This window comes from Erpetoichthys calabaricus, chromosome 2 (assembly GCF_900747795.2).
Source record: "Erpetoichthys calabaricus chromosome 2, fErpCal1.3, whole genome shotgun sequence".
NCBI lineage: Eukaryota > Metazoa > Chordata > Cladistia > Polypteriformes > Polypteridae > Erpetoichthys > Erpetoichthys calabaricus.
The window spans coordinates 145,919,246-145,944,660 of NC_041395.2; the positions used below are offsets into that span (position 1 = coordinate 145,919,246).

Here is a 25,415-nt window from a genome sequence, read left to right on the forward strand (position 1 = left end):
TTTTCTCACAAGCTGGGTGGGTGGGTGTTAGTTAGTTAATTAGTTACTCGAAGGATTTCAAGATTTAATATGCACAAGCGGTAACCCTGCAAAAGCAGCCCAAACCAGAAAAGATGGCTGGCAAAAAGTGGCTGACAAATTAAACGCGTGTGCATTGTACTTACTGAAAGCGGCGTTACGGATTTTGCAAATGTTCATTTTTTCCCTCTGCTTAAAAAACATGATTATGCTGCGTATACTACGCCGCGGGTTGGTATGCAGCGTGTAAAACAATTTGTTTGTCGCGGATAATTTGCCTTTTACTTTAACACGAAGACAATTTCCTGTTAGATTTGCCTTTGCGATGACAATTGATAAGGCACAGGGCCAAACTTTCAAAAAGATGTGCATGTATCTGCCAAAACCAGTTTTCAGTCACGGACAGTTGTATGTTGCTCTCTCCAGAGTTCCATCTTTTCATTCACTTACTGGTATGCCTGCAGGAACACGTGCAGCCAGCGAGCGAGCGAGAGAGAGAGAGCGAGCGACACACACACGCATACAGGCGCGTGAGAGAGAGAGCGCTGGACACATAAGAATAATAATACTTCATTACATTGATATACCAGTGTTTTCAGTATTCAAAGCGCTATCCACACAGGGAGAAACAGGGAAGCGAACCCAAAATCTTCCACAGTCTCCTTACTGCAAAACAGTAGCACTACCATTGCGCTACAAGGCAGTTAAAGAATGCACCGGCCTCGATTTTGTTTTCACTTCTGTTTACAGCGATCGGATCGTAGTGTGCATTGTTGCAATGTTACTTTTCTTGGTGGCTTATTACATTACGGATGTTTCACATGTTAATTTTTTCCCTGTGCTTAAAAGACATTAAAAAAGTGTTTCTCAACTGTGACTCCGGAACAACTCAGTACGCAAGCTATATTATGCGTCAACAATGAAGACTCGCTAAACCTTAATGAACAAGTGCTGAAACTTATCCCTACCGACGAAGTAACTTTCACCAGTGTGGCCTCCATCATCACAGACGATCCCGCTTTCAGTCACGGACAATTGTATGTTGCTCTCTCCAGAGGTCCATCTTTTCATTCATTCACAGTGGTATCCACAAACCCACCCCATTTGGACAACTGTGTCGTTCAGCAAGTGTTCACCCATCAATACATAATTATGCGGCGTATGTTACGCCGCGGGTTGGCTAGTATACAGATAATTTAACATATGACAACACAGACAGATACCCTATATGGACAAAAGTATTGGGACACACTTTTTAATTATTGAATTTTGGTGTTTCAATCAGACCCATCACCCCAGCTGTATAAAATCAAACACCTAGGCATGTAGTCTCCATTTATAAAATTTATGAAATAAAATGGGTTGTTCTGAAGACCTCAGTGACTTCAAGTGTGCTACTGTGATAAGATGCCACCTTTGCATTAAGACAGTTTGTGAAATTTCATACCTGCTAGATATTCCTTAGTCAACTGTACGTGGTATTATTGGAAAGTGGAAGCGTTAAGGAACAACAGCAACACAGTCATGAAGAGGAAGACCATGTAAAGTCACAGGGCAGGGTCAACAACTGCTAAGGTTCATGGTGCATAGAAGTCACTAACACCCTGCTGTTTCCACTGCTGAAGAGTTCCAATCCTCTACTGGCATTAACATAAGCACAAAAGCTTCATGGAATGGGTTTCCACGGCTGAGCAGCTGAATGCAAGCCTCACATCACCAAGTCCAATGCCACGCACCATATGGACTGGTGTAAAGCACACCGCCACTGGGCTGTGGAGCAGTGGAAACATGTTCGATGGAGTGACGAATCACACTTCTCTGTTTGGCAGTCAGATGGGAGAATCTGGGTTTAGGCAGATGCCAGAAGAACGATACTTGCCTGACTGCACTGCACCAATAGTGAAGGTTGGAGGAGGAGGGATAATAATGTGGGGCTGTAAATCAGGGTTTGGGCTAGGCCCCTTACTTCCAGTGAAGGGCAATCTTGATGCTTCAGCATACCAAGAAATTTTGGACAACACTATGCTTCCAACTTTGTGGAAACAGCTTAGGAAAGGCCTTTTTCTATTCCTGCATGACATGGTTGGATGAGTTTGGTGTGGAAGATCTTGACTGGCCCGCACAGAGCCCTGACCTCAATACCATAAAACACATTAGGGGGAACTGGAACGGAGATTGCAAGGCAGGTCTTCTCGTCCAACATCTATGCCTGACCTCATAAATGCTCTACAGAATGAATGGGCAGAAATTCCCACAGAAACACTCTATAATCTTGTGGAAAGCATTCCAAGAACAGGGGAAGCTGTTATAGCTTATAGAGGTGTGGGGGGGGACCAACTCCATATTAAAGTCTATGTATTTGAATGCAATGTCATTAAAGTCCCTTTGGTGTAATGGTCAGGCATCCCAATACTTTTTCCCTTATAGTGTACACAGACTTTTTTTTTCCCGGGGTGAAATTAAACTTTGTAGAAGCCAAAGAAAAAAATAAATAAAAATAAACTGTACTTTAAAAACCTAAAGACCTATTTACACTTTTCCACTGTTATGATCCATGGAAAAACTCCTCAAAAAACAACAAAAACAAACTGGGAACAAGACACAGTCATATGCTGTACTCCTTCCACAATATAATACTGCCAGTATATCTGATCAACCCATCTCAAAGTGCCTGGTGCCTGTATCTCATTATTTTCAATGTTCCACCATGAACATCCCACAACTCCAGCCTGGGACTATTACTTATCATGTCTCAGAAATTTTCCATCCGTCTTCTTGCATGTTCTCAAAGGCTTGTGGAATGCAGGTGGCTCCGGTCACTGTCTCATGGACTACTTTCACTCCAGCATTTAGCCCTGCCAATCTGAAGAGTAGACTGTCAGACACAATACTTTGGTATTTTAAGGAGAACTGGCAATATGTTGGGGATGCTCAAATGGAGATGTTCACTTCAAAATATTCACATTGAAAAAGAGGTTTCCAGTAGTTTAAGATGGACTGAGCACAGTGTCTACTCAGAATTTTACTAGAAGCATGTCACCTAGAATTTTTAGGCGTGGACAATTAACATTAGGAACCCGTGTGTAATTTATTCACGGGTGCTTTCTGTGCAGACACATTGCTCAATCAATCTCGATCTACAAACGACTTCTTCTTCAATATAATATTTTGAAGAGCACTTGTCTGTTTGAGCATTCCCAATATATCTTCAGTTCATCTAAAAATAGCATCATGTCTTAAATTATCTCTTTCAATCTCTATCTCTATCTATCCCAACTTTGCCAGATGGAATACAAGTAGTGCTAAAGATCTCAGGTAGCCTACTGCCAACATTCAGGCAAAAGTAACCAACAGCAAAGGATTAACCAATAGGAACAGCCTAAATAATCATGAAAAGAGGCATTTTGAAATAGATAATGCTGGCAATAAAAAAGCCACTTGGAAAAATCCCACTGTTTTAAAAAAAAAACAAAACAAAAAAAAAAAAAACCAAGGCCATTTTTAAATAAAACCTACAATAAAGAAATATAATGTAAGTAAATTTTTGAAACAAAAACAGAATAATAATTATGATGAAATACAATGTTAAGTGACTTCATTTATGCATTTTGTAAAATTTAATGACTCATTTATAAATATTGCTGCACTTTTTCATGTCATTTACTTCAGAATTGCCATTTTATTTATTTCAATTTGGCATAAAAGGAATTATAGACATGAAAGGTGCTAGGCTGCTTTCTTACCCTCCAGAACAAAGGACAAATACTGAGACTCAAAAACAATAGTATGATTTTGTTTCTTTTCTCCTTGTTTGCTTTGGGCAATTTCAAGAATTCGACTAAAACTTCAGGTTAAAAAGCATTATAAAAACTAAGTGTTATTAAATGTTACTTGATCACCTCAGAAAATTAAATAAATAATCGGTTTGTTAAAGCAGTGATAGTATTATTTTTCCAGTGGTAATGCTGTACTGAAACTGGGAATTGGCTCCGACTTTATTTTCTTCTCTGACTATCAATTTTAGTATTTCCCCAACTGATTTAACCTAAAATTTTAATCACATAATTATGACAGCACACCTGATGAGAATTTAATTGTAGAAAGAAAAAGATTAAAAAATATGGCATATGGGCTGAAGTGTTTGAGGCTTGTATGTTAATATTACCTTTAGATTGTTGTCTGCGGTTGGAAAGACCCTGCAATGTGAAGCGCTTTTTAGCAAGAGCGGAACGTTCAAGATTCTGACTGGCAGAAGCATCAGCTGGGGAAGGAAAGGCAAAGGCAGAAAATAAGGCAGGAAGGGGATGCTGTGGAAAGGTTAGGGGTTTCCATGAAAGCATTCATTTGAAACACAGTCAGAAAGCACTCTGAGAATAATAAACGCAGCTCTTGTTGCTTATGATATTTTTAATATTTACAGTGAATCCAAAGACAATCTCTTCAGCTTTTCATTTTTGATTCATTTACTTAAACAAAAGAGTAATTTCTGTAGAGCGTTAAATTGTGGAATGCTTTACAACATGCTGGTAGAAATAAAGTTCATATTTTGTTTCATGCCGTTGTCATGCAGTTTTGAATAAGGTATAGATTAATAACAGCTGGATAAAGATGAGATTGAAGCATTATTTAATGTACAAAAGTGGATAATGCCTTTAAACTGTTGGAATGAAACGGAAATTTGATGAGATCACTAAAATCATGTTTTATATGTGAAACAATCTTGAAAATAACTACTGTAAAACAACTTGTTTTCAGTTTTGAAGATATTCTGTTCTGAGAAAAGCATTTAAACATTGCAACATATCCATTCACCGTAATTTTATAATAGCATATTGGAAAAGTTGGAATGAAATGAATGATGCTTCTTCATACAGGCAACTTGAAAGAGATAAACTTTTTTCATGGTATATGTGCAAGTGGAGTATGTTACACGAAAACAGCTTAAAGACCAGCACACTTAAATTAGCAGAGAGGCTTATTTTGTAATGCTTTTTATAATTGTTTAAAATATACAATAATTAGCTGAGGTTGTTACCTGTAAATTTAAACACAAATAAATAACTCACTTTGCTTTAATCTGATGTTGGGGCTTGAGGTGCCACTTCTTCTGATAACACTTTCAGGACTGGAGGACTCAGATTTATTACTTTCTTGCTTGGAAACAGACCTCCTTAGATTTCTTAAAAACATGAACACCACAAATAAATACTTTTAAAAACATCCATGACTCATGCAACAGACTTAAATTCATCACATAAGCTCTTCCATTTGTGTCAAATTCTAGCTTTAAACCTTGTATCTCATTATGCATACACTAATGCACAATTGGAGTCAAGTAATATCAGTACATACAGAATCATTTTAGACCATAATTTATTAATTTATTTCAGAATATACTGAAAAAGTTATTTTCAGTACATTAATGCATCAGTTCCGTTTGGAAATAGAATAAAATAAAAATAACTTTTGATTTTTACATTGTTATAGTATGGTCAGTAATTTAAATTAAACTTAGAAATGTTTTAATTATTGCAGAAATCTGTTCATAATTCAGTATTACAGTCTAAGAATCAAGAAGAGAAGGCAGAGATCTTCCTATTGTTGTCATTGACACATAGCCATACTGCCAGCTAATAACTCACCTAACTCCTGCTGTGTGTAACATTAATTAGTATGCGTTTGTGATCACTACTGGGCCTTCCATTACTATCCATTTACTTATAAAGGCCACAGTTACTGGTGAAGACAAAAATAATTCATTTTATTTACAATGTTGTAAAATAATTTAAAAATCGATTAACTGAGCAATGTTAAAAAATACAGTGGGCAATGACATCGGTTTGCTAAAAATCGAACAACACAAGTCTTACTTTTTTTGTGATGCATAAAGAAAAACAACAAAACAATATAGTAATTGATAAAGATATTTTAGGGACCAGGCGGCACGGTGGCGCAGTGGGTAGCACTGCTGCCTCGCAGTTGGGAGACCTGGGTTCACTTCCCGGGTCCTCCCTGCATGGAGTTTGCATGTTCTCCCTGTGTCTGCGTGGGTTTCCTCCAGGCGCTCCAGTTTCCTCCCACAGTCCAAAAACATGCAGGTTAGGTGGATTGGCGATTCTAAATTGGCCCTAGTGTGTGCTTGGTGTGTGGGTGTGTTTGTCCTGCGGTGGGTTGGCACCCTGCCCGGGATTGGTTCCTGCCTTGTGCCCTGTGTTGGCTGGGATTGGCTCCAGCAGACCCCCGTGACCCTGTGTTCAGATTCAGCTGGTTGGAAAGTGGATGGATGGATTTTAGGGACCAAGATAACAGCAGAAAAGAAAAAATAGATTTTGTTTTTCAGTGTTTACTGTAACTGTCCTGTGTCTGGTTAAATCTGCAGCTTGTGACTGATCACAGGTAAGGCATACCTTTATTAAACAGTTATGTATGATAAAGTAGTATGCACAATACCTGGCATTAGGGGAGTGCATAGGAGCATGGTAGACATTTTCAGTTATCCTTTGATGAAGCTGACTTGCTTCTGCAAATAAATAAAAAGGGGGGATAAAATTATAAATACTATGAAAATACATTAATGTAACTAGACATTAATATCTTCATATATAAATAACCACAGAATTTGTCTTGAAGCAATGAAACAAACAGTAAAAGTAATGGAGTATAAAAAGTAAATGAGTGTTAGCAAATTTCCATTCCAATTTTTTTGGGAAAATTGTAAAATAATGTGAATTATTTATAAGAATAAATTCCATGCAATCAAGAATTCAGAATATGTACAGTGGGTTCAGAAAGTATTCAGACACCTTCACTTTTTTCATATTTTGTTTCAGCCATGCGTTAAAATCATTTAATTCATCTTTTCCCCACATGAAACACTTGATACACCAGAATGACAAAAAAAGCAGAATTCTTGACATTTTTGCAAATTTATTAAAAAAATGAACATATTACATTGGCACAACTTTTCAAGCACTTTGCTATGACACGTGACATTTAGCACAGGTGCATTCCATTCTATTGATGTGGGGGCTTGAGATGTTTCTACATATTATTTGGAGCCCACCTGTGGTCATAATAAGACATAATTATATAAGGCCCCACAGCTGACAATGTGTATCAGAGCAAAAGCCAAGTCATGAGGTCAAATGAATTGCCTACAGAGATTAGAAAAAGGATTGTGTTTTAGGCATAGATCTGGGGAAGGCTACAATACAAAAATATGAAGCTTTGAAGATTCCCAATTCTTAAATGGAAGAAACTGAGCTTGGCCGAACTGAGCAATCGTGGGAGAAGGGCCATGGTAAGAGAGGTGACCAAGAACCTGATGGTCATTCTGGCTGAGCTCTGGAGAATCTGTGTGGAGATGGGAGAAACTTCCAGAAGGACTACTATCAATACAACACTCCAATGATGATGATGACTATGTGACAGAGTGACCAGACAGAAGCCTCTCATTAGTAAAAGACACCTAAAAGCCCACTTGGAGTTTGCAAAAAGGCACCTAAAGGACTTTCAGAATGTGAGAAACAAGATTCTCTGGTCTTATGAAACCAAGGTTAGCATTAGGTCTGTAGGAAACCTGCTCAATATCATTACAACAGTGAAGCATGGTGATGGCAGCTGTTGGGGATATTTTCTGCGGCAGGGATTTGGAGACTAGACAATGTTGAGGGAAAGCTGAAAGGAGCAAACCACACAGGTATCTTTATTAAAAACCTGCTCTGGTAAAAAAAAGTGCTCTGGACCCCAGACTGGGCCAAACGTTCACCTTCCGATGGCACAATGACCCTAAGCACAAAGCAAAGCCAACACAAGAGTTGCTTAGGGACAACTCTAGGAATTTCCTTTGGTTACACGGCCAGAACACTTCCTTTGGTTACCCAATCAAACCTGACAGAGCTTGAGAAGATCTGCAGAGAAGTAGAAAATCCCCAAATTCAGGTGTACGAAGTTGTCAAGTCATACCCAAGAATGCTCCAGGCCATAACTGCTGACAAAGTACTGACTGAAAGGCCTGCATAGATGTGTCAATATGATCTTTTAGGTTTTTAATTTGAATAAAGGTACAAAATTCCTAAAATCCTGTTTTCAGTTTGTCATTCTGAGGTATTGAGTTTTGTTTGATGTTGGGATAAAAATTAATTTAAATGATTTTAGCACAAGGCTTCAACATAGTGAAGGGGTCTGAATACTTTCTGAAAAAAAAAGTGCTCTGGAAAAAAAGTGCTATATGACCTAGGATTATTATTGACAGTCTTCAGTACCAATAAACCATCCATGTTCTCCTCAAAATACAGTGTTCTTCCCATGTCTCCATAAATAACAAGTTAAACAGTATTTCAATTCACATATTATTATCAAATAAAACACAGCACCTCTTCTGGACCTGGATCTGGTACAATTGCCCCCCTTCCCACAACTATAGCAACATTTCTGCCAGTAGATGAGTTGGGGTAACAAGAAATATATAGCATAGGATATGTTTTAAGTGGTTGTGCTTGTATGTATTGCTTTTTCCAATTTACTGTTATTAAACATAGGTTGCAACAGTATAGCACATAGTATGCAGATATAGTGCAGCAGAGCCAGATCCCTAAACAAAGCAATGGCACAATGGATCTATGTAACAGTACCAAATTAGAAAATATAAAAATCAGATATAAAAGGTACAAAGCAGCAACAAGAGTATTACAAGTAACTTGTCAGTAAGGAAATAGGTACCAACACAATGGTCACAGATCAAAATCATGTTCAATGTCAGATTGTGTAATGTGCACAGAGTATAGATCAAGCGCATGGCTGTATATACAGTAGGTTAACAATTTAATGGTCCAGCAATAACAATTACTTTTAGGCCTGCTGAAATGGCATTGAATGCTACAATATTACTTGTTGGCCTGGCTGAGGGTGGGGAACAAGTAGTTTGCAAATGGGGAAGGTGGTCGTGGAGGGCAGGTCTGAGATGAAGAAGACTGCTTTTTTTTAAGTTATCTTGTGCTATAAATGTCCTTTATGGATGAGAGTATGGCTCCGTGCTGTGTTCATACATGTATGTTCAATTACATATACAGTATAAAATCAAATTATTTTAATGGGATCATTTCCACTTGTATTTCCTTTGTATTGTACTTCAAGATTGTTTCATGAGTTCCAGAGCACATAACAATTCAAGAATTTTAAATTGGTAATTTATGCAATCTTCTAAGCTATTTAGCCATAAAAAATAGGAATTTAATGAAAAAGGGCACTGATCAAAGGAAAAAAATACTTTGTGTATTTAAAACTATTTAACGACTTTTTGAATTTTAGTTGTAACCTAAGCATATCAATCAAACTATCTGTTCATGTAAAATAGCCATACTGTATAGCAGAGATCCTAAATTACAGTCCAGGAGGGCTGCAGTGGCTGCAGGTTTTCGTTCTAACCAGTTTCATAATCAGAAGCCATGCTTACCAGATAATGAAACTTGGGTGTTTAATTAAATGAATTGTTAGGTCTTTCATTCTTCCAAAACAGACTTGTTGTATTCTGAGAACATTATCTGTATGTTCTCTACAACAAATTTGTTTCAATAAAAGCATGTTAACTGGAGAACAAGTGCTTCCTTTGTCATTTACACCTCATTGTTAACTGATGTCTAGTTAAGAAAACTGGTACCAATTAAAATCTTAATGCAGCTCTTTTAAAATAAAATAGGCATTTAATGCTTCTGAATTGTAACAAGCAAGTTAATTAAAAGTATGCCCCAAAAACATTGTTTTAGTACTAAATAAATAGGTTCTAATTAAGAATATGGTTAAAGCAAAAACTTGCAGCCACTGTGGCTCTCCAGGATGTGATTAGGGATCCCCGCTGTATAATAATTTTTTAGGCCTATTGAAAAGTTCTACATTGACATTTTCATAAGCATCTTCCTTATGCATTACAATATAGACATATACATCTATTAAGGAACATTTAATTAGTAATAAAATGTATAAGCTGAATTGGTTTTATAACTGGAGAACAATGTTTACACTAAGTTTATTTGTTTATTTTGATACCCATACCATGTTCTAACACTTGAATCTCTGATAACATCTGGAGCAAATTTATAATCCATGTATTCTTCAAATGAAGAGATAATGAATCTTTAGAAAGGCTACAATACCTTCATGAATATCTGCTGAACCAAACAGAACCAAAACTATTTTAATGGATTTATTTTCTCAGTTTTGAAAGATGTACATTTGGCTGATATGAATAAATATCCTTGAAAGACTTAAAGCAAACAAAAGTTCTATATAGATGTAAAGTATTTAAGTATGTAAAGATTTATTTTTCTTACATTCTGCCATACCAAGTATAGCGCTCATAAGAATATTATTCACAACAAAAATAAAGGACAAAGAACTTGTAAAATAAACAATTATAATGATTAACTAACCTCTGCATGCTTCAAGTTGTCCAGTCAAAACCTTTCTAATTTCAGAAACCCATAGATTCTTCTGATCCACCGATATTGCCTGATCCAGGAGAAAGTGTCAATTTGTTAAGTTCAAACTTTGGAAAACTGATCATATGTACCTAAAACTAACCTATAAAATCTAGTAGATTCCATTAATCTACTATAAATATTTAAGTCCACATTCAAGGTCACTAGTTTAATTACAGTAGTGCATTCATGACATAAAAGAGAAATTGTGTCTTTACACAGGAGTGGAAATATGTAACCAGATACAGTAAAGGATCGCATAATATACTGCAGTAGAATATATTAGCTATCACTGTTCATGGTTGGTTCCTGCCTTTTACCAGTGCGTCTGGGATAGATTCTGCCTACCTGAAACCCTAAAATTAGAATGTATAGGCTCATTAAGTAATTAGCTTTTATAAGCGGCCAACCAAATAAGAAACACAAACTGATTCCATTGCCCTCTTTTTTGCAATTCTTCCATTGTTTGCTAGCAATGCAAAAATATTGAGAACAGATAAAAAGTTCTTTACTCCATTAATGGCACTTATGGACAAGAAAATGCATACTCAAATGCGACACTAAGGAAATGATTGCCAATCTGTAAAATGATATTTTTTTTTTTTTTACAAAGCCACAGATAAAAATATATTTATATATAAAAATATATAACCAAAAAACCTGCAAGACTTTATATCTCATTTATACTACTGTGTGCAGATATTTGTTATCTACTACAGCAATTTCAAAAGATGTATTAGCATTTTCTATGTCAGAATCAATCAGAATTATTTCTAACAATTGAAAAATGTTGATTATCAGTCAAATGATCACTTAAAATCAGAAGAGCACCATTACAACAATGTGGAAAGTTAAGTTTTTTAATGCTAAAAATGAAAAGATCAGAAATTTGTCAAGTTATTAACAGTATAAATATTAGTAGTGATTCATTGTAAGTTAACAATATTTATGCCAGTGTCTTTTTCACTTAAAATCAATCTGTACTAGTGAGCTTCTCCGTTTTAATAATTACTGAAGAAGGCCTATTGTGGAAATATGAATTATAACCTTATATTCTAGTAATACATTTTTTTAAAAAGCTGGAAACAGTGGCTATCGCCTTAAAACAGTTAATTATTTTACTATACAAAAACGACATTTGTTAAATGTCATTGAAAGAGGTGATTCATATTGTTTCACAGCGACTTCTGACATGATAGTAGATGATGGTGCACTGTCAACTCTATGCTTTAATAATAAAAAGCTATCCTGCATTTTTGGAGAAGGAATACACAGTTTCACATGATTAAATCTACTGTATGTTATAAACCTTCTTATAGAATGCAGCTAACTGATTTTGAGGCAGAGTGGCAGAATAAAGCTGATAAATAACAGGAAACTGCACAATTAGTGTGGTATAAACTTAATATAGTTGCTGCAAGAATTACGTTTCTAGACTTCTCTAGCGCCTTCAACACAATCCAACCTCTGCTCTTTAGGGACAAGCTGACAGAGATGGGATTAGATTCATACCTAGTGGCATGGATCGTGGACTATCTTAAAGACAGACCTCAGTATGTGCATCTTGGGAACTGCACGTCTGACATTGTGGTCAGCAACACAGGAGCGCCACAAGGGACTGTACTTTCTCCGGTCCTGTTCAGCCTATATACATCGGACTTCCAATACAACTCGGAGTCCTGCCATGTGCAAAAGTTCGCTGATGACACTGCTATCGTGGGCTGCATCAGGAATGGGCTGGAGGATGAGTATAGGGACCTAATCAATGACTTTGTTAAATGGTGCGACTCAAACCACCTACAACTGAACATCAGCAAAACCAAGGAGCTGGTGGTGGATTTTAGGAGGCCCAGACCCCTCACAGACCCTGCGATCATCAAAGGTGACTGTGTGCAGATGGTGTAGACCTATAAATATCTGGGAGTGCAGCTGGATAATAAATTAGACTGGACTGCCAATACTGATGCGCTGTGCAAGAAAGGACAGAGCCGACTATACTTCCTTAGAAGGATGGCGTCCTTCAACATCTGCAATAAGATGCTGCAGATGTTCTATCAGACAGTTGTGGCGAGCTCCCTCTTCTACGCGGTGGTGTGCTGGGGAGGCAACATTAAGAAGAAAGACGCCTCACGCCTGGATAAACTGGTGAGGAAGGCAGGCTCTATTGTTGGCCTGGAGCTGGACAATTTAACATCTGTGGCAGAGTGAAGGGCGCTCAGCAGGCCTCCTATCAATTATGGAGAATCCACTGCATCCACTAAATAGTATCATCTCCAGACAGAAGAGCAGCTTCAGCGACAGACTGCTGTCACTGTCCTGCTCCACTGACAGATTGAGGAGATCGTTCCTCCCCCAAACTATGCGACTCTTCAATTCCACCCGGGGGGGGTAAACGTTAACATTTAACATTATACAAAGTTATTGTCTGTTTTTTCATCTGCATTATTATCATTCTTTAATATTATTTATTGTATCATTATGCTGCTGCTGGAGAATGTGAATTTCCCATTGGGATTAATAAAGTATCTATCTATCTATCTATCTCTATCTATCTATCTAAAAGGAACCTTGGACAACTACAAGTAGACACACCACTACATTTGCTTAAATTAAATAAGAGTTACCAAACGTACGAATAAAAGGTAAGAAGGATTCTATAATATCTAAGGAAAATAACCAATTTATTTACAGAAGTAATAAAATTAACTTTACCTGGATAATGTATACCTCTTCCCTACCATTATACCAAATTTCAAATTTTTTGTTGTCTCCTTTGACATTTTCTGTTATGCCAACTGAACTCATCTGGAAAAAAATTAAACACCATGAGCTACTGACAAACAATGTGTTGAGAAACAAAATGAACTTTTAGCTATTATTATACCTAATATTTTCTGAGAATGAGAAACAGCATTGTATAAAAATCATTATTTTTGAATCTTCAAATTAAGTACAGTATATCACGGAAGAAATGATCACTTTGCTTAACTTGCTTTAATTCAATGAACACTAAATAAATATTGTTATTTAATCTTATATACTATGCAGTGTTTATTCAGAAAGAATCTAGACCTCTTCACTTTCTGCACAGTTTGTGTTGTATATTTAATTTTAAACGGATGCATTTTGCCATTTTTGCCTATCAATCTGCACTGCATAACCCAAAACAAAGTTAAAATATGTTTTTAGAAATGATTTGCAAATTTATTAAAAATGAAAAACTAAAATATCTAACTCATATATTATTCAAACTATTACAGTACTTTGCACTGAGAAGCACCCCCTAATATGATGCTTCACTGTTGGATTGGTATTAGGCAGGTGATAAGGGGTGCCAGGTCTTCGCCAGACATAGTGCTTGGAAAGAGTTCAATTTTTTTTCTCTTTAGACAAGAGACTCTCTTTATTCATACTCAAAGAGTCCAAGCAAGCTGTCATACGCCATACTCAAGAGTGGCTTTCATCTAGCCACTCTATCCATAAATGCCTGTCTGGAGGAAGAGTAGCTGAGATGGTTGATCTTCCAACAGGTTCTCCCAGTTCAGCAGAGGATTTTCTGAAGCTCTGTTAGAATAATGACTGGATGGGCAGCCAACTCTAGAAAGAATCCTGGTGGTTCCAAACATCCTCCAAATCAGAAAACTACTACTACTGAGGCCACGGTGCTGGGAACACTCAAAACTTTATATGTGGTTGTATACCCTTGCCCTGATTTATGCTTCACAGCAATTTTAGAGGCCTATTTCCTTGGGCTTCACAGCTTGGTGTTTGTCTTGAAATGTAGCATGAATTGTAGGACCTTATATACACAGGTGTGTACCTTTCTAAATGATATCCAGTCAATTCAATTTGCCACAGGTGGACAATCAAGTTATAGTCAAAGTCAAAGTGAACTTTATTGTCATCTCAGCCATATACAAGTATACAGATAGATGAAATTGTGAAGCTCAGGGTCCACAGTGTGACAACATGACATGGAAATAATAAATTAAAAACAGAATTAAAATTTAAATTTAAAATTAAAACACAAACAAGACAAGACCTTGTGCAAAGACAAGACAAAGAAGTAGCAGCAATATTGATGTGTAAGATATGTAATATAATAAATAATAGATATAGATAATACAGAAATTATCAGTGTATGATAATAGTTGTTTAAGACATGTGTAAACAATGACAGGTCAGAATGTTTCACGGCAGAAGGATAACAAGAGTGTCAAAATACTTAAAGGTCAGTATGAGATTTTCAGTTCTTTTCTACCTACACACTCGTCTTTACAGGACAGTGGCTCGCATGTATAAAAGTTCTGTTTTTAGAGGTGGTTGAGGCCGTGTGGAAGGTCCCAGGGGGCAGCCTGGTGTTAAGGAGTCTAACAGCTTGGGGGGAAAAACTCCTGCAGCCTGGCAGATCTGGCTTTGATGCTGCAGTATCTTCTCTTGGATGGCAGCAGTGTGAAAAGTCCATGTGAGGGGTGTAAGGGGTCCTGCACAATGCTGCAGGCCTTGCGGACACTGCGTTTGTAAAATATGTCCTGTAGTGAAGGGAGAGGCACACCAGTAATGTTCTCTGCTGTCTTCACTATCCTTTGTAGGCGCCTGCAGTCGGATATGTTGCAGTTGCCATACCAGGCCATGGATGCAGCTGGTCAGAACACTCTCAATGGTGCCTCTGTAGAACATGGTGAGGATGGAAGGGGGAAGACTTGCTCGCTTCAGTCGCCTCAGAAAGTGTAGTCTCTGCTGGGCTTTCTTGATTAGTGATGAGGTGTTATGTGTCCACGTAAGTTCCTCACTTATGTGCTCACCGAGGAACTTGGTACTCCTAACAGTCTCCACATCTACTGTAAACCGTTGATGCTGAGTGGGATGTGGGCAGGACATGATTTTCTGAAGTCCACGATTATCTCTTTTGTCTTGTCGACATTGAGAGATAGATTGTTGTCTTCACACCATGCAGACAGCCGTTCCACCTCATCTCTGTATGCTGTTTCATCATCCCTTCTTATCAGTCCCAGCACCGCTGTATCATCTGCAAACTTGATGATGTGGTTGGTGTTGTGCGTGGCTGTGCAGTTATGAGTCAGCAGGGTTAACAGCAGTGGACTAAGCACGCAGCCCTGCGGTGCTCCAGGGCTCAGTGTGATGATGCTGGAAGTGTTACAGCCCATCCGAACTGACTGGGGCCTCTCTGTCAAGAAGTCCAGGATCCAATTGCAGAGGGTGGTGTTCAGGCCCAACCTGCTCAGTTTTACAACCAGCTTTTGAGGGATGATTGTGTTGAAGGCGGAGCTAAAGTCTATGAATAGCATCCTGACATATGTGTCTTTTTTATCCAGATGTGTCAGGGAGAGGTGAAGGGCAGAGCATATGGTATCCTTAGTTGACCTGTTTGAGCGGTATGCAAACTGAAGAGGGTCAAGGGAGGCAGGGAGATTAGTCTTTATATTGTGACATGACTAACTTTTTGAAGCACTTTATTATGATTGGCGTGAGTGCAACTGGTCAGTAGTCATTCAGGCATGTCACTGATGACTTCTTCCGCACTGGTATGATGGTGGTCGACTTGAAGCATGCTGGGACTGACGACTGGCTCAGAGATGTGTTGAAGATGTCTGTGAGGACACCAGCCAGTTGACTGGCACATTCTTTGAGCACACGACCAGGTATGTTGTCAGGTCCTGCAGCCTTGCGTGGATTGACTCTGGATAGAGTCCTCTTCACGTCATTTATGGAGAAACAGTGGCGGGAGGTGTTGCTTTTCTCGCAGGCTCTTTGTTCTGCGCCTCAAACCGTGCGAAGAAGTTGTTCAGCTCATCCGGAAGGGAGGCATCACCATCGCTGCTGTGTGGGTTGGACTTGTAGTTTGTAATTGTCTGAACGCCCTGCCACATACGACGTGTGTCTCTGGTGCTGCTGAATTGTATAGACACATCTCATGGATAATTAAAGCAAACAAAATGTACATAAGCCCAATTTGGAGTGCCACAGCAAAGGATCTAAATACTAATTTAAGTGAGAGATTTCCATTTTTGATTTTTAGTTTTCACTTTGTCATTATGGGCTATTCAGTGTAGACTGATGGGCAAATATGGCAAATTTGTCCATATAAAATTAAATCTACTGTATAACAAAAAAAAAATTCAGAAAATGAAAGGGTTTGAATAATTTCTGAATCCAGTGTATTTGTAGACAGTGTATTTAATTTTCATGAAATTTCAAGGTTGATGTTTTTATAAGTGGCATGTAAAGGAAAACTTAAGTCCTAGAGTAGCAAAACATAGACAATACAATCTAACTTCAAATTTGAATAACTACAGTTTTGAAATGGAGTAAACAATGTCATATCCTGGGCTCCAGCCATTTAGGTAATGCATTAAACTTTCTTCCAGGAAAATAAATCCCTTTGAATAATGCAACAGAATTCAGAGTATTGCTTCAGAATCAGGATGTTATCTTTTAAAACAAATTTCTGTTAGAGCTGAGACTGAGAGGGCTAAGTTAATATTTCCTTTCAGTTTGTTTAATTGTGTGAAATAAAATCAATTGCCAATACATTTTAAGGTAAACTGCAAAAATTTCTATATCATTTTAATAGCCCTGAGTGTTCCATCAAACTATAGTAATAAAACAATACCAACAATATGTAAAGACTTCTGAATTTTATAGGTAAGATTAAGTTCAGATGGAACAAGTTAATTTTTAAAAATGCTATAAATATTTAGAATAATCCTACTACTGTATACACATTTTTTATATTTGATTTTTTTCGTAGTAATTAGTTAAGAGTACATTATAATGGTTATAACCTTAGCAAATGTTTGAACAGATGAAGAAAAGGTAGAATTCATTAAACCATTTTGTGTTCAACTTATTAACTTTTACCTTTAGGGAATGTTTAAAGCTGTATGATGGAGATTTTTCATGGCCTTCCACAGTCTCCTCTCGCTTTTTACAGAACAGCAACATTTTATTGTAGAGGAACAAATGTCTCTGCATAGGCTTAAAACGTGCCAGGTCCTTCACCTTGTTATGACCTTTTTTGTGGTCTGTCCAAACATTGAAAGATCCCTGCATCAGTAGTTTGCCAAGATCATTTAGATTTCCCTAAGGAAAAATGAAAGTATTAAACGTATATAAAATGTTTCATATTAATTGGAGAGGGAAATTTAAAGTTTGAAATATTCTTACTAAAAGTGTTCTTGTTTCATTATAGACCAGAGGGCATGCTGGAATAATATATTCAAATAAGTAGAACTAACACAATATATTGCAGTGCTATGCCTCTCCTAAAGAATTTGAAGTATTACTTCAGACCCACAGATAATTTACTGTGAATAAAGTGGTTCTATCAACTATGTTATTATTAATATTATTATTATTATTATGTTACTCAATGTATCAGAAACGGATATGCTATTCTATTCTGACCACTGAGAGCTTTCCATAGAAGTCAAGACTTTAATAATGGACTTACAGACATTTTAGGGATGTTATAGAAGGGAACTCAGGTGTAGCCTGATTTAAACATTAAAGGTAAATAGATTATCCATGAAGTTTTAAAAGCGTTTACTACAAGGAAAGTTGCTAAACCAGAGTAATAACCTGTGATGGAACCTAAACAAACAAATATAGAAAATGATGGTGCTTATGAAAAAATAATCATTAAAATGGCAACAAAATGAAGTTATTAAAGTAACAGAAAAAATAATAAATGCTAAAACATGAATGGAGTATTATTTGATTACTCCTAACACATTTAAGACTAAATCAAGTGCTTAATAAACAGCCAGTTGCAGTGTAAGAAACCATTCTAATTTACTCATCTATGCCTGAATTAAGTGCCTTAATTTAAATGCACAGTGTTTTTTAGCATATGGACCTTAGTATCTCCCAAGATGTAATGATATATGCTTACTCTGCTCAAAATCAGGCCTAGGTCAAACACAATTACTTGACCTTTCCTCAAAAGGGAAAAAAAAACTGGGAGCACTGTCAAAGTATATAAGGTTTGTGAGGTGGTAGATGAGTTAGTGCAGAATGAGGAATGAAGAGTGTGACCACAGTACAGAGGATTAAGGATGTTTATTTGTAGAATTCGTCTGATGTTTTCATAAATAGCTAATTGTTTTATCTTACACCTTATTTTTTGTCTTGTTAGTTACTTAATAAGTTTAATTATTAATTTAATCATTAGTTTTTTATTTTGTTATTAGAAAAGCTTTAGGTGTGAATTGTAATCTTGTGGGTATTATTAGTCTTAGTGGGTGTGTCCTTAGGAGGTAAATCCTGACAGTCAGTACCTCAATGGCCATATCTTAATTATAATGTTAATGGAATTATACTGTTATGATTTAATGTTAATCTGATTAAAATATTTCTGTTTTACTGTGCATTTAACCTAAGATGTGTTTTCATGTATGTTAATGGTTTAATTATTTCTGTTGCAGTATTATACCTGGAAATGCTTTCAACAATTCTGAGCCTGTACTCAGCAAAGAATGCTATGCAAATATAAATTCAATTTCACTAAAAATGTCTAAGGTTTGCAAAACATATGTTAATCTTTTGCAATTGAAATGAAAGCATCATATAACGTTTTTATAGAACTTTTAAGCTATTAAGCAGGTAGCAGGACAGTGCATGTAAGACAAAAGAAGGCCGATAAAAAGCTGAGGTGACAAATGCATGCAGTAAACATGAGTAAAGTTTGCAACCTCCCTTGTAGTTGGTTTTATTTATATGAAAGATACATATTTTTTAATAATATACACTATGTGAGTTGTATAGTTAGTATAACAAAACATAAGGAGAAACACTGTATACACTCATAACACAAATGAAGAGGAACTTCAAACCTATGTACATAAAAAGGAACTTGACCGCTGCATTCTTTTTTTGATTTGGACATAGCAGTGAGCGGTGTGGACAAAAATTTCATCTTCAAATTGCACAGCATTCTGGGGAATCTCCATAAAGGGGCAAGCTCACTTATCAAACACAGTTCACACAGAAGTCAAAACCTTTAAGTTGTTAATCTGCTCTATATATATATATATATATATATATATATATATATATATATATATATATATATATATATAAAATCCTAAGCCTAAAAGTGCAATGATTTTATGTAACGTTTTTTGTCACGCTTTAAATCTGGCTTATTTTAAAACTTACATATTGTGATGGACGGCCAGGAAACCTGCCCGGACGGGACGCCCTTTCCAGGAGAAGACCGGGAGAATGGGCGTACTATCAGGAGTACCTCCCCTGGAACACGAGAGGGCAGCACCCTTGGCTTACATCGGGGCCATGGAATTGGGGTCTGGAGGCTCAGCCCAATAGAGGTCCGTGGCCGTCGCCAGGGGGCGCCTGGACAGCTCCAGAGTTTGAATATGCAGCACTTCCGCCACACCCAGGAGTGCTGCCAGAAGAGGAGCGGGGTTCCGGTGCAGAACGTCTGCCACACCCGGAAGTGCTGCCGGATGTTAATCAAGGCACACCTGGAGCACTTCCGGGTGCTCTATAAATGAGGCCATCTCACTCCATTTAGGAGCCAGAGTCGGGAAGAGGAAGACAAAGTTTGGGAAAAAAGGAGTACAGGAGAGGTGGAAAGAGAGGGACTGAGTATGAGTGTTGGAGGCACTGTGTTGTGGTGCTGTAAGGAAAATAAACGTGTGTGTTTAGGACATACGGTGTCTGGTCTTCTACAATATATATGTTTGGTATCATTTTTTTCAGAATTTATCGAACTTTACTGTGATGTTGTCAGATTTTCAGATTCTTATTCCACTTTTAAATTATAAACTAAAATATCAAGAAAGTCGTGGTTTTTAATATCAAGAAAGTCTTGGTTTTTATTTTTGATTGAGTAAACTTTCTTTCACAGGAACAAACAGTTAAAAAAATATCTGTTAATAACACCAATGTTTGTATTTAGGTGATTTAGTTAGCTGAAGGTTGAGTTACGATGACCCATTGCATACCACTTTAGTTTTCACGTGATTTTTCCTGTTATTTAAATGAGCCATTTTTAAAAAAAAAAAAGCTTTTTTATCTATAAGAATGTCAGTTAAAACGAATGGATCATTTATTTAGTCTCATAAATACTAATCGAGCATAGTGGACCTCAGTTTAATGGGAATACTCCAATTGGTTAGAGTAAATATTTTATTCTCATTTCATGCTTTTTACTCTGTTAAATAATAATTAATTTTTCTTTTACATATTTATAGAATTTTGTGATTTTGACTCCAGTAAATAATATTTTTTCTTTTGTACATTTACAGATTTTACTAATATTCTGGCCGCAACTGGAGGTTGGGCGACAAAGGCACCAGGTGGCTTGCCCCCCTAGTATACCATAAAGTCAAGCCAGCCTAAAAATTATTGCGAGGAAGTGTTTTTTTGGATCAACAGAGATGAAATATTTGAGTTACTTAGTGGGCAGATGCACTGTACGTCCACAATGCCCCAAAGCTGAAGCCATAGTGAACTGGCCCTGTCCAAAAAATAAGAGACAAGTCCAAGCTTTCTTAAGACAAGTGAGGTACTATTGCCGGTTCATACCATGTTTTTCTGAGAGACCGTCTCCTTTAACAGATTTGACAAAGAAATGGGCTCCCAAGTCACTGGCCTGGGATGAAAAAACAGAACCCGCATACTGTGACCTAAAACAGGCCCTCACTTCAATAACCATTCTAATAACTCCTGATTCTTTCCTTACCTTTTATTTTGCAGACAAGTGCTATGGACACAGGTTTGGGTGCTGTGTTGAGCCAAAGCAATGGTGTTGAAAACCCCATAATATATCTGAGTTGGAAACTGGTGGATCAGGAAACAAGGTATGTGGTGGTGGAAAGTGGCCCTAGCAATCAAATGGGCTATTAACCATCTTGGGTATTAACTTTTGGGATGCAAGTTCACCCTCGTCACACATCATGACCCTTTACAGTGAATGGCCTTGCACAAGGAGTCAAATCTCTGCATGACCAGATAGTTTCTTGACCTACAGCCTTTCAGGTTCAAAGTATTTTATCGCCAAGGTGCTCTCCATGTCAAAGCCATGAATTCACAGCTCTGGTCATCCAATCCAATGGATCATGGTTGGGGGTGGGAGGTACTATCACGAGTGTGCACTTGGGGAACAGCTTAAGGGTTTTGGTAATTGCAATTCTCTGCCGAGACATGAGGGGTTGCTGTACAATAACTATCTTCTCCTTTCCCCTCTGCACAAAGGAAGACTGACATATTTCCACCAGTGATGTCACTTCTGGGGTCCAACCACCTGGACCCACCTCTTCCTCCCAGGATCCCCCAAAATAGGAAACCCCTCCATCTAGGGCAGTCCAACTGATTCCTCAGTACGGCTCAACATTGCCCTGTACAACATGTTTTCTTTAGTGCCTTTTGCGTACCTTATAATATACTGGGTTTGCCTTCAACATGTCCCAGGCCTCTTTTTTTGTCCATTTGTCTCATAACATTACATATCCACAACTACTAAACAGGCTGATGTACATTCAAATACATGGAAAGCATACCTCAAATCCTGTAATAGCAATCTGATGCATGGAGTCATTCACTGACTTGATTATATCCAAAACTGTAGCCAGAGCTTCCTCAAGTTCCAAAGTTCCGTCTGAATTCTTACTGCATTTCAGTAGTTCCTGGTTGAAATTAATATTACAAGAAACAGAACATTTAAAATATTATGCATTGCTCACAATAAAATATACATTTCTTACTTATTAGGGCTTTGATAGTTGAAAGGTTTTCCTATATAAAGACATATAGAATACAAAGAAGCATTTACTGTACCCTACTAGGCCACAAACAGCCTACGGTGGCAGAGTTGAAAGTTATCACAAATCTTGAAACAAAAATCAGTCATTCACAGAATACAGTCATGCATACACACTTCCTTATACAGAGCTAGTTTAAAGGCAGCAGTTAACATAAATTGCATGACTTGAGGAATTGGATTAAAAAACTGAGCAGCCAGAAAAAACACTTAGTCTGACACTGGGAAAACAGGCACATTCTACATATACAGTGATTTTGCTGAAAGTCTTTGAAGCTATAGGCAGCAATGATAGCTAGTATAAGAACATTCATGCACTTCTTACTAATATGTCAACATTACTTGTTTAAAATCCTTCTAGGTAGCTTGGATGTATTATAAGCTGTAAGTTTACTCAGAATCAGAATTTTCCCAAAATGATGTGTAAATCACTTCTAAATTATTGTTTTCTGTGTTTACTAGGGTGTAGGGCCTTTTAATACTATAAAATGGTCCTCAGATAATGACACAATGATTTGTTTAGGTACTACTTTTTTCACTTTAACTTAACAATTTATTGTGGCAGGTGGCCGGGTGCGGCCCTCAATCAGCCGCCTATATAACGAGCCGCCGCCCTGCAATCAAGGCTGGAGTCGGGTGAGGAGGTGGACGAGGTCTGAGGAGGTGGCAAGGAGAGGCCCTGAGAGTGTGTGCAGTGAAGAGACGGCTTGGAGGAGAAGCCAGGATTAACTGTAAATAGTGAGTAGTGTTAATAAACGTGCGGTGATGGACTGCAATGTGTCTGCCTGTGTGTGTTACCGGGCTGTTCCCTTCTACAATATATACTAAGTCCTCATTGTGGAGAATAAGCTTTTGTGGAACAGGTTTTTGTATCTAAGGAGATGATGGTATATTTCATACAGAAGTTGGAATACCTTGTTTTGTGTATGGATGCCCGGCAACATACTCTTGTTTTGCGCAAACTGTAATAACTGATGTAATGCCATATTCCTTTACAGGCTTGTGGTGAAATGAAGACTGTTTGTTACAATTATAGGTCATATATTTTAAGATTTCCAAGTCTGCATGTTTACAGTGTACCCAAGGGACAGAAAGTGATGATTGGAGCGAATTTCAATGGGCATGTTGGTGAAGGAAACAGTGGAGACAAGGAGGTAATGGGTAGGTATGGTGTCAAGGAGAGGAATGAAGGTCAGAGGATAGTGGATTTTGCCAAAAGGATGGATATGGCTGTGGTGAATATGTATTTTAAGAAAAGGGAGGAACACAGGGTTACGTACAAGAGTGGAGGAAGATGCACACAGGTAGATTACATCCTATGCAGAAGGGTTGATCTGAAGGAGACTGAAGACTGCAAAGTGGTGGCAGGGGAAAGTGTAGTTAAGCAGCATAGGATGGTGGTCTGTAGGATGACATGGGAGATCAAGAAGAGGAAGAAAGTGAGGGCAGAGCCAAAGATCAAATGGTGGAAGTTGAAAAAGGAAGACTGCAAGGTTGAGATTAGGGAGGAGGTGAGACAGGCAGTGGGTGGCAGTGAAGAGTTACCAGACAGCTGGGAAATTAGAGCAGATGTAGTAAGGGTGACAGGAAGAAGGGTGCTTGGTGTGACATCTGGAAAGAGGAAGGAGGAAAAGGAAACCTGGTGGTGGAATGAGGAAATAGAGGAGAGTATACAGAGGAAGAGTATGGCAAAGAAGAAGTGGGATAGTCAGAGAGATGCAGAAAGTAGACGAGTACATGGAGATAAGGCACAAGGTGAAGAGAGAGGTGGCAAAGGCTAAAGAAAAGGTGTACGATGAGTTGTATGAGAGGACACTAAGGAGGGAGAAAAGGACCTGTACCGATTGGCTAGACAGAGGGACCGAGCTGGGAAAGATGTGCAGCAGGTTAGGGTGATAAAGGATAAAGATGGAAACGTACTCACAAGCGAGGAGAGTGTTGAGCAGATAGAAAGAGTACTTTGAGAGGCTGATGAATGAAGAGAACGAGAGAGAGAAGAGGTTGGATGATATGGAGATAGTGAATCAGGAAGTGCAATGGATTAGCAAGGAGGAAGTAAGGACAGCTATGAAGTGGATGAAAAATGGAAAGGCCGTTGGTCCAGATGACATACCTATGGAAACATGGTGTTTAGAAGAGATGGCAGTGGAGTTTTTAACCAGATTGTTTAATGGAATCTTGGAAAGTGAGAGGATGCCTGTGAGTGGAGAAGTGTACTGGTGCCGATATTTAAGAATAAGGGGGACGTGCAGGGCTGCAGTAACTACAGGGGAATAAAATTGAAGAGCCACAGCATGAAGTTATGGGAAAGAGTAGTGGAAGCTAGGTTAAGAAGTAAGGTGATGATTAGTGAGCAGCAGTATGGTTTCATGCCAAGAAAGAGCACCACAGATGCAATGTTTGCTCTGAGGATGTTGATGGAGAAGTTTAGAGAAGGCCAGAAGGAGTTGCATTGCATCGATGTGGACCTAGAGAAAGCATATGACAGGGTGCCTCGAAAGGAGCTGTGGTATTGTATGAGGAAGTCGGGAGTGGCAGAGAAGTAAGAGTTGTACAGGATATGTACAGTATGAGGGAAGTGTGACAGGGGTGAGGTCTGTGGTAGGAGTGACGGATGCATTCAAGTTGGCAGGTGGGATTACATCAGGGATCGGCTCTGAGCCCTTTCTTATTTACAAAGGCGATGGACAGGTTGACAGACAAGATTAGACAGGAGTCCCCGTGGACTATGATGTTTGCTGATGACATTGTGATCTGCAGTGAGAGTAGGGAGCAGGTTGAGGAGACCCTGGAGAGGTGGAGATATGCTCTAGAGAGGAGAGGAATGAAGGTCAGTAGGAACATGACAGAATACATGTTGTAAATGAGAGGGAGGTCAGTGGAATGGTGAGGATGCAGGGAGTAGAGTTGGTGAAGGTGGATGAGTTTAAATACTTGGGATCAACAGTACAGAGTAATGGGGATTGTGGAAGAGAGCTGAAAAAGAGAGTGCAGGCAGGGTGGAATGGGTGGAGAAGTGTGTCAGGAGTAATTCGTGACAGACGGGTATCAGCAAGAGTGAAAGGGAAGGTCTACAGGACGGTAGTGAGACCAGCTATATTATATGGGTTGGAGAC

At 38.1% G+C, this 25,415-nt stretch overlaps 1 protein-coding gene across 7 annotated transcripts in view; it reads right to left on the minus strand.

The window, feature by feature from the left end:
• The window catches only part of mcf2l2 (MCF.2 cell line derived transforming sequence-like 2), a 399,475-nt gene that overhangs the window by 27,913 nt on the left and 346,147 nt on the right, over positions 1-25,415 (minus strand). For 4 of the 7 annotated variants that reach the window (XM_051923916.1, XM_051923915.1, XM_028794597.2 and 1 more), the window contains exons 21-27: positions 22,040-22,165; positions 17,376-17,597; positions 13,206-13,298; positions 10,446-10,524; positions 6,469-6,538; positions 5,085-5,197; positions 4,184-4,279 (exon numbers count right to left, since the gene is read on the minus strand). In XM_051923916.1, coding sequence (XP_051779876.1) covers positions 4,184-4,279; positions 5,085-5,197; positions 6,469-6,538; positions 10,446-10,524; positions 13,206-13,298; positions 17,376-17,597; positions 22,040-22,165 — 799 coding nt within the window. The remainder of the gene's footprint in view (positions 1-4,183; positions 4,280-5,084; positions 5,198-6,468; positions 6,539-10,445; positions 10,525-13,205; positions 13,299-17,375; positions 17,598-22,039; positions 22,166-25,415) is intronic. The other 3 variants (XM_028794595.2, XM_028794598.2, XM_028794596.2) reach the window with 1 other exon arrangement.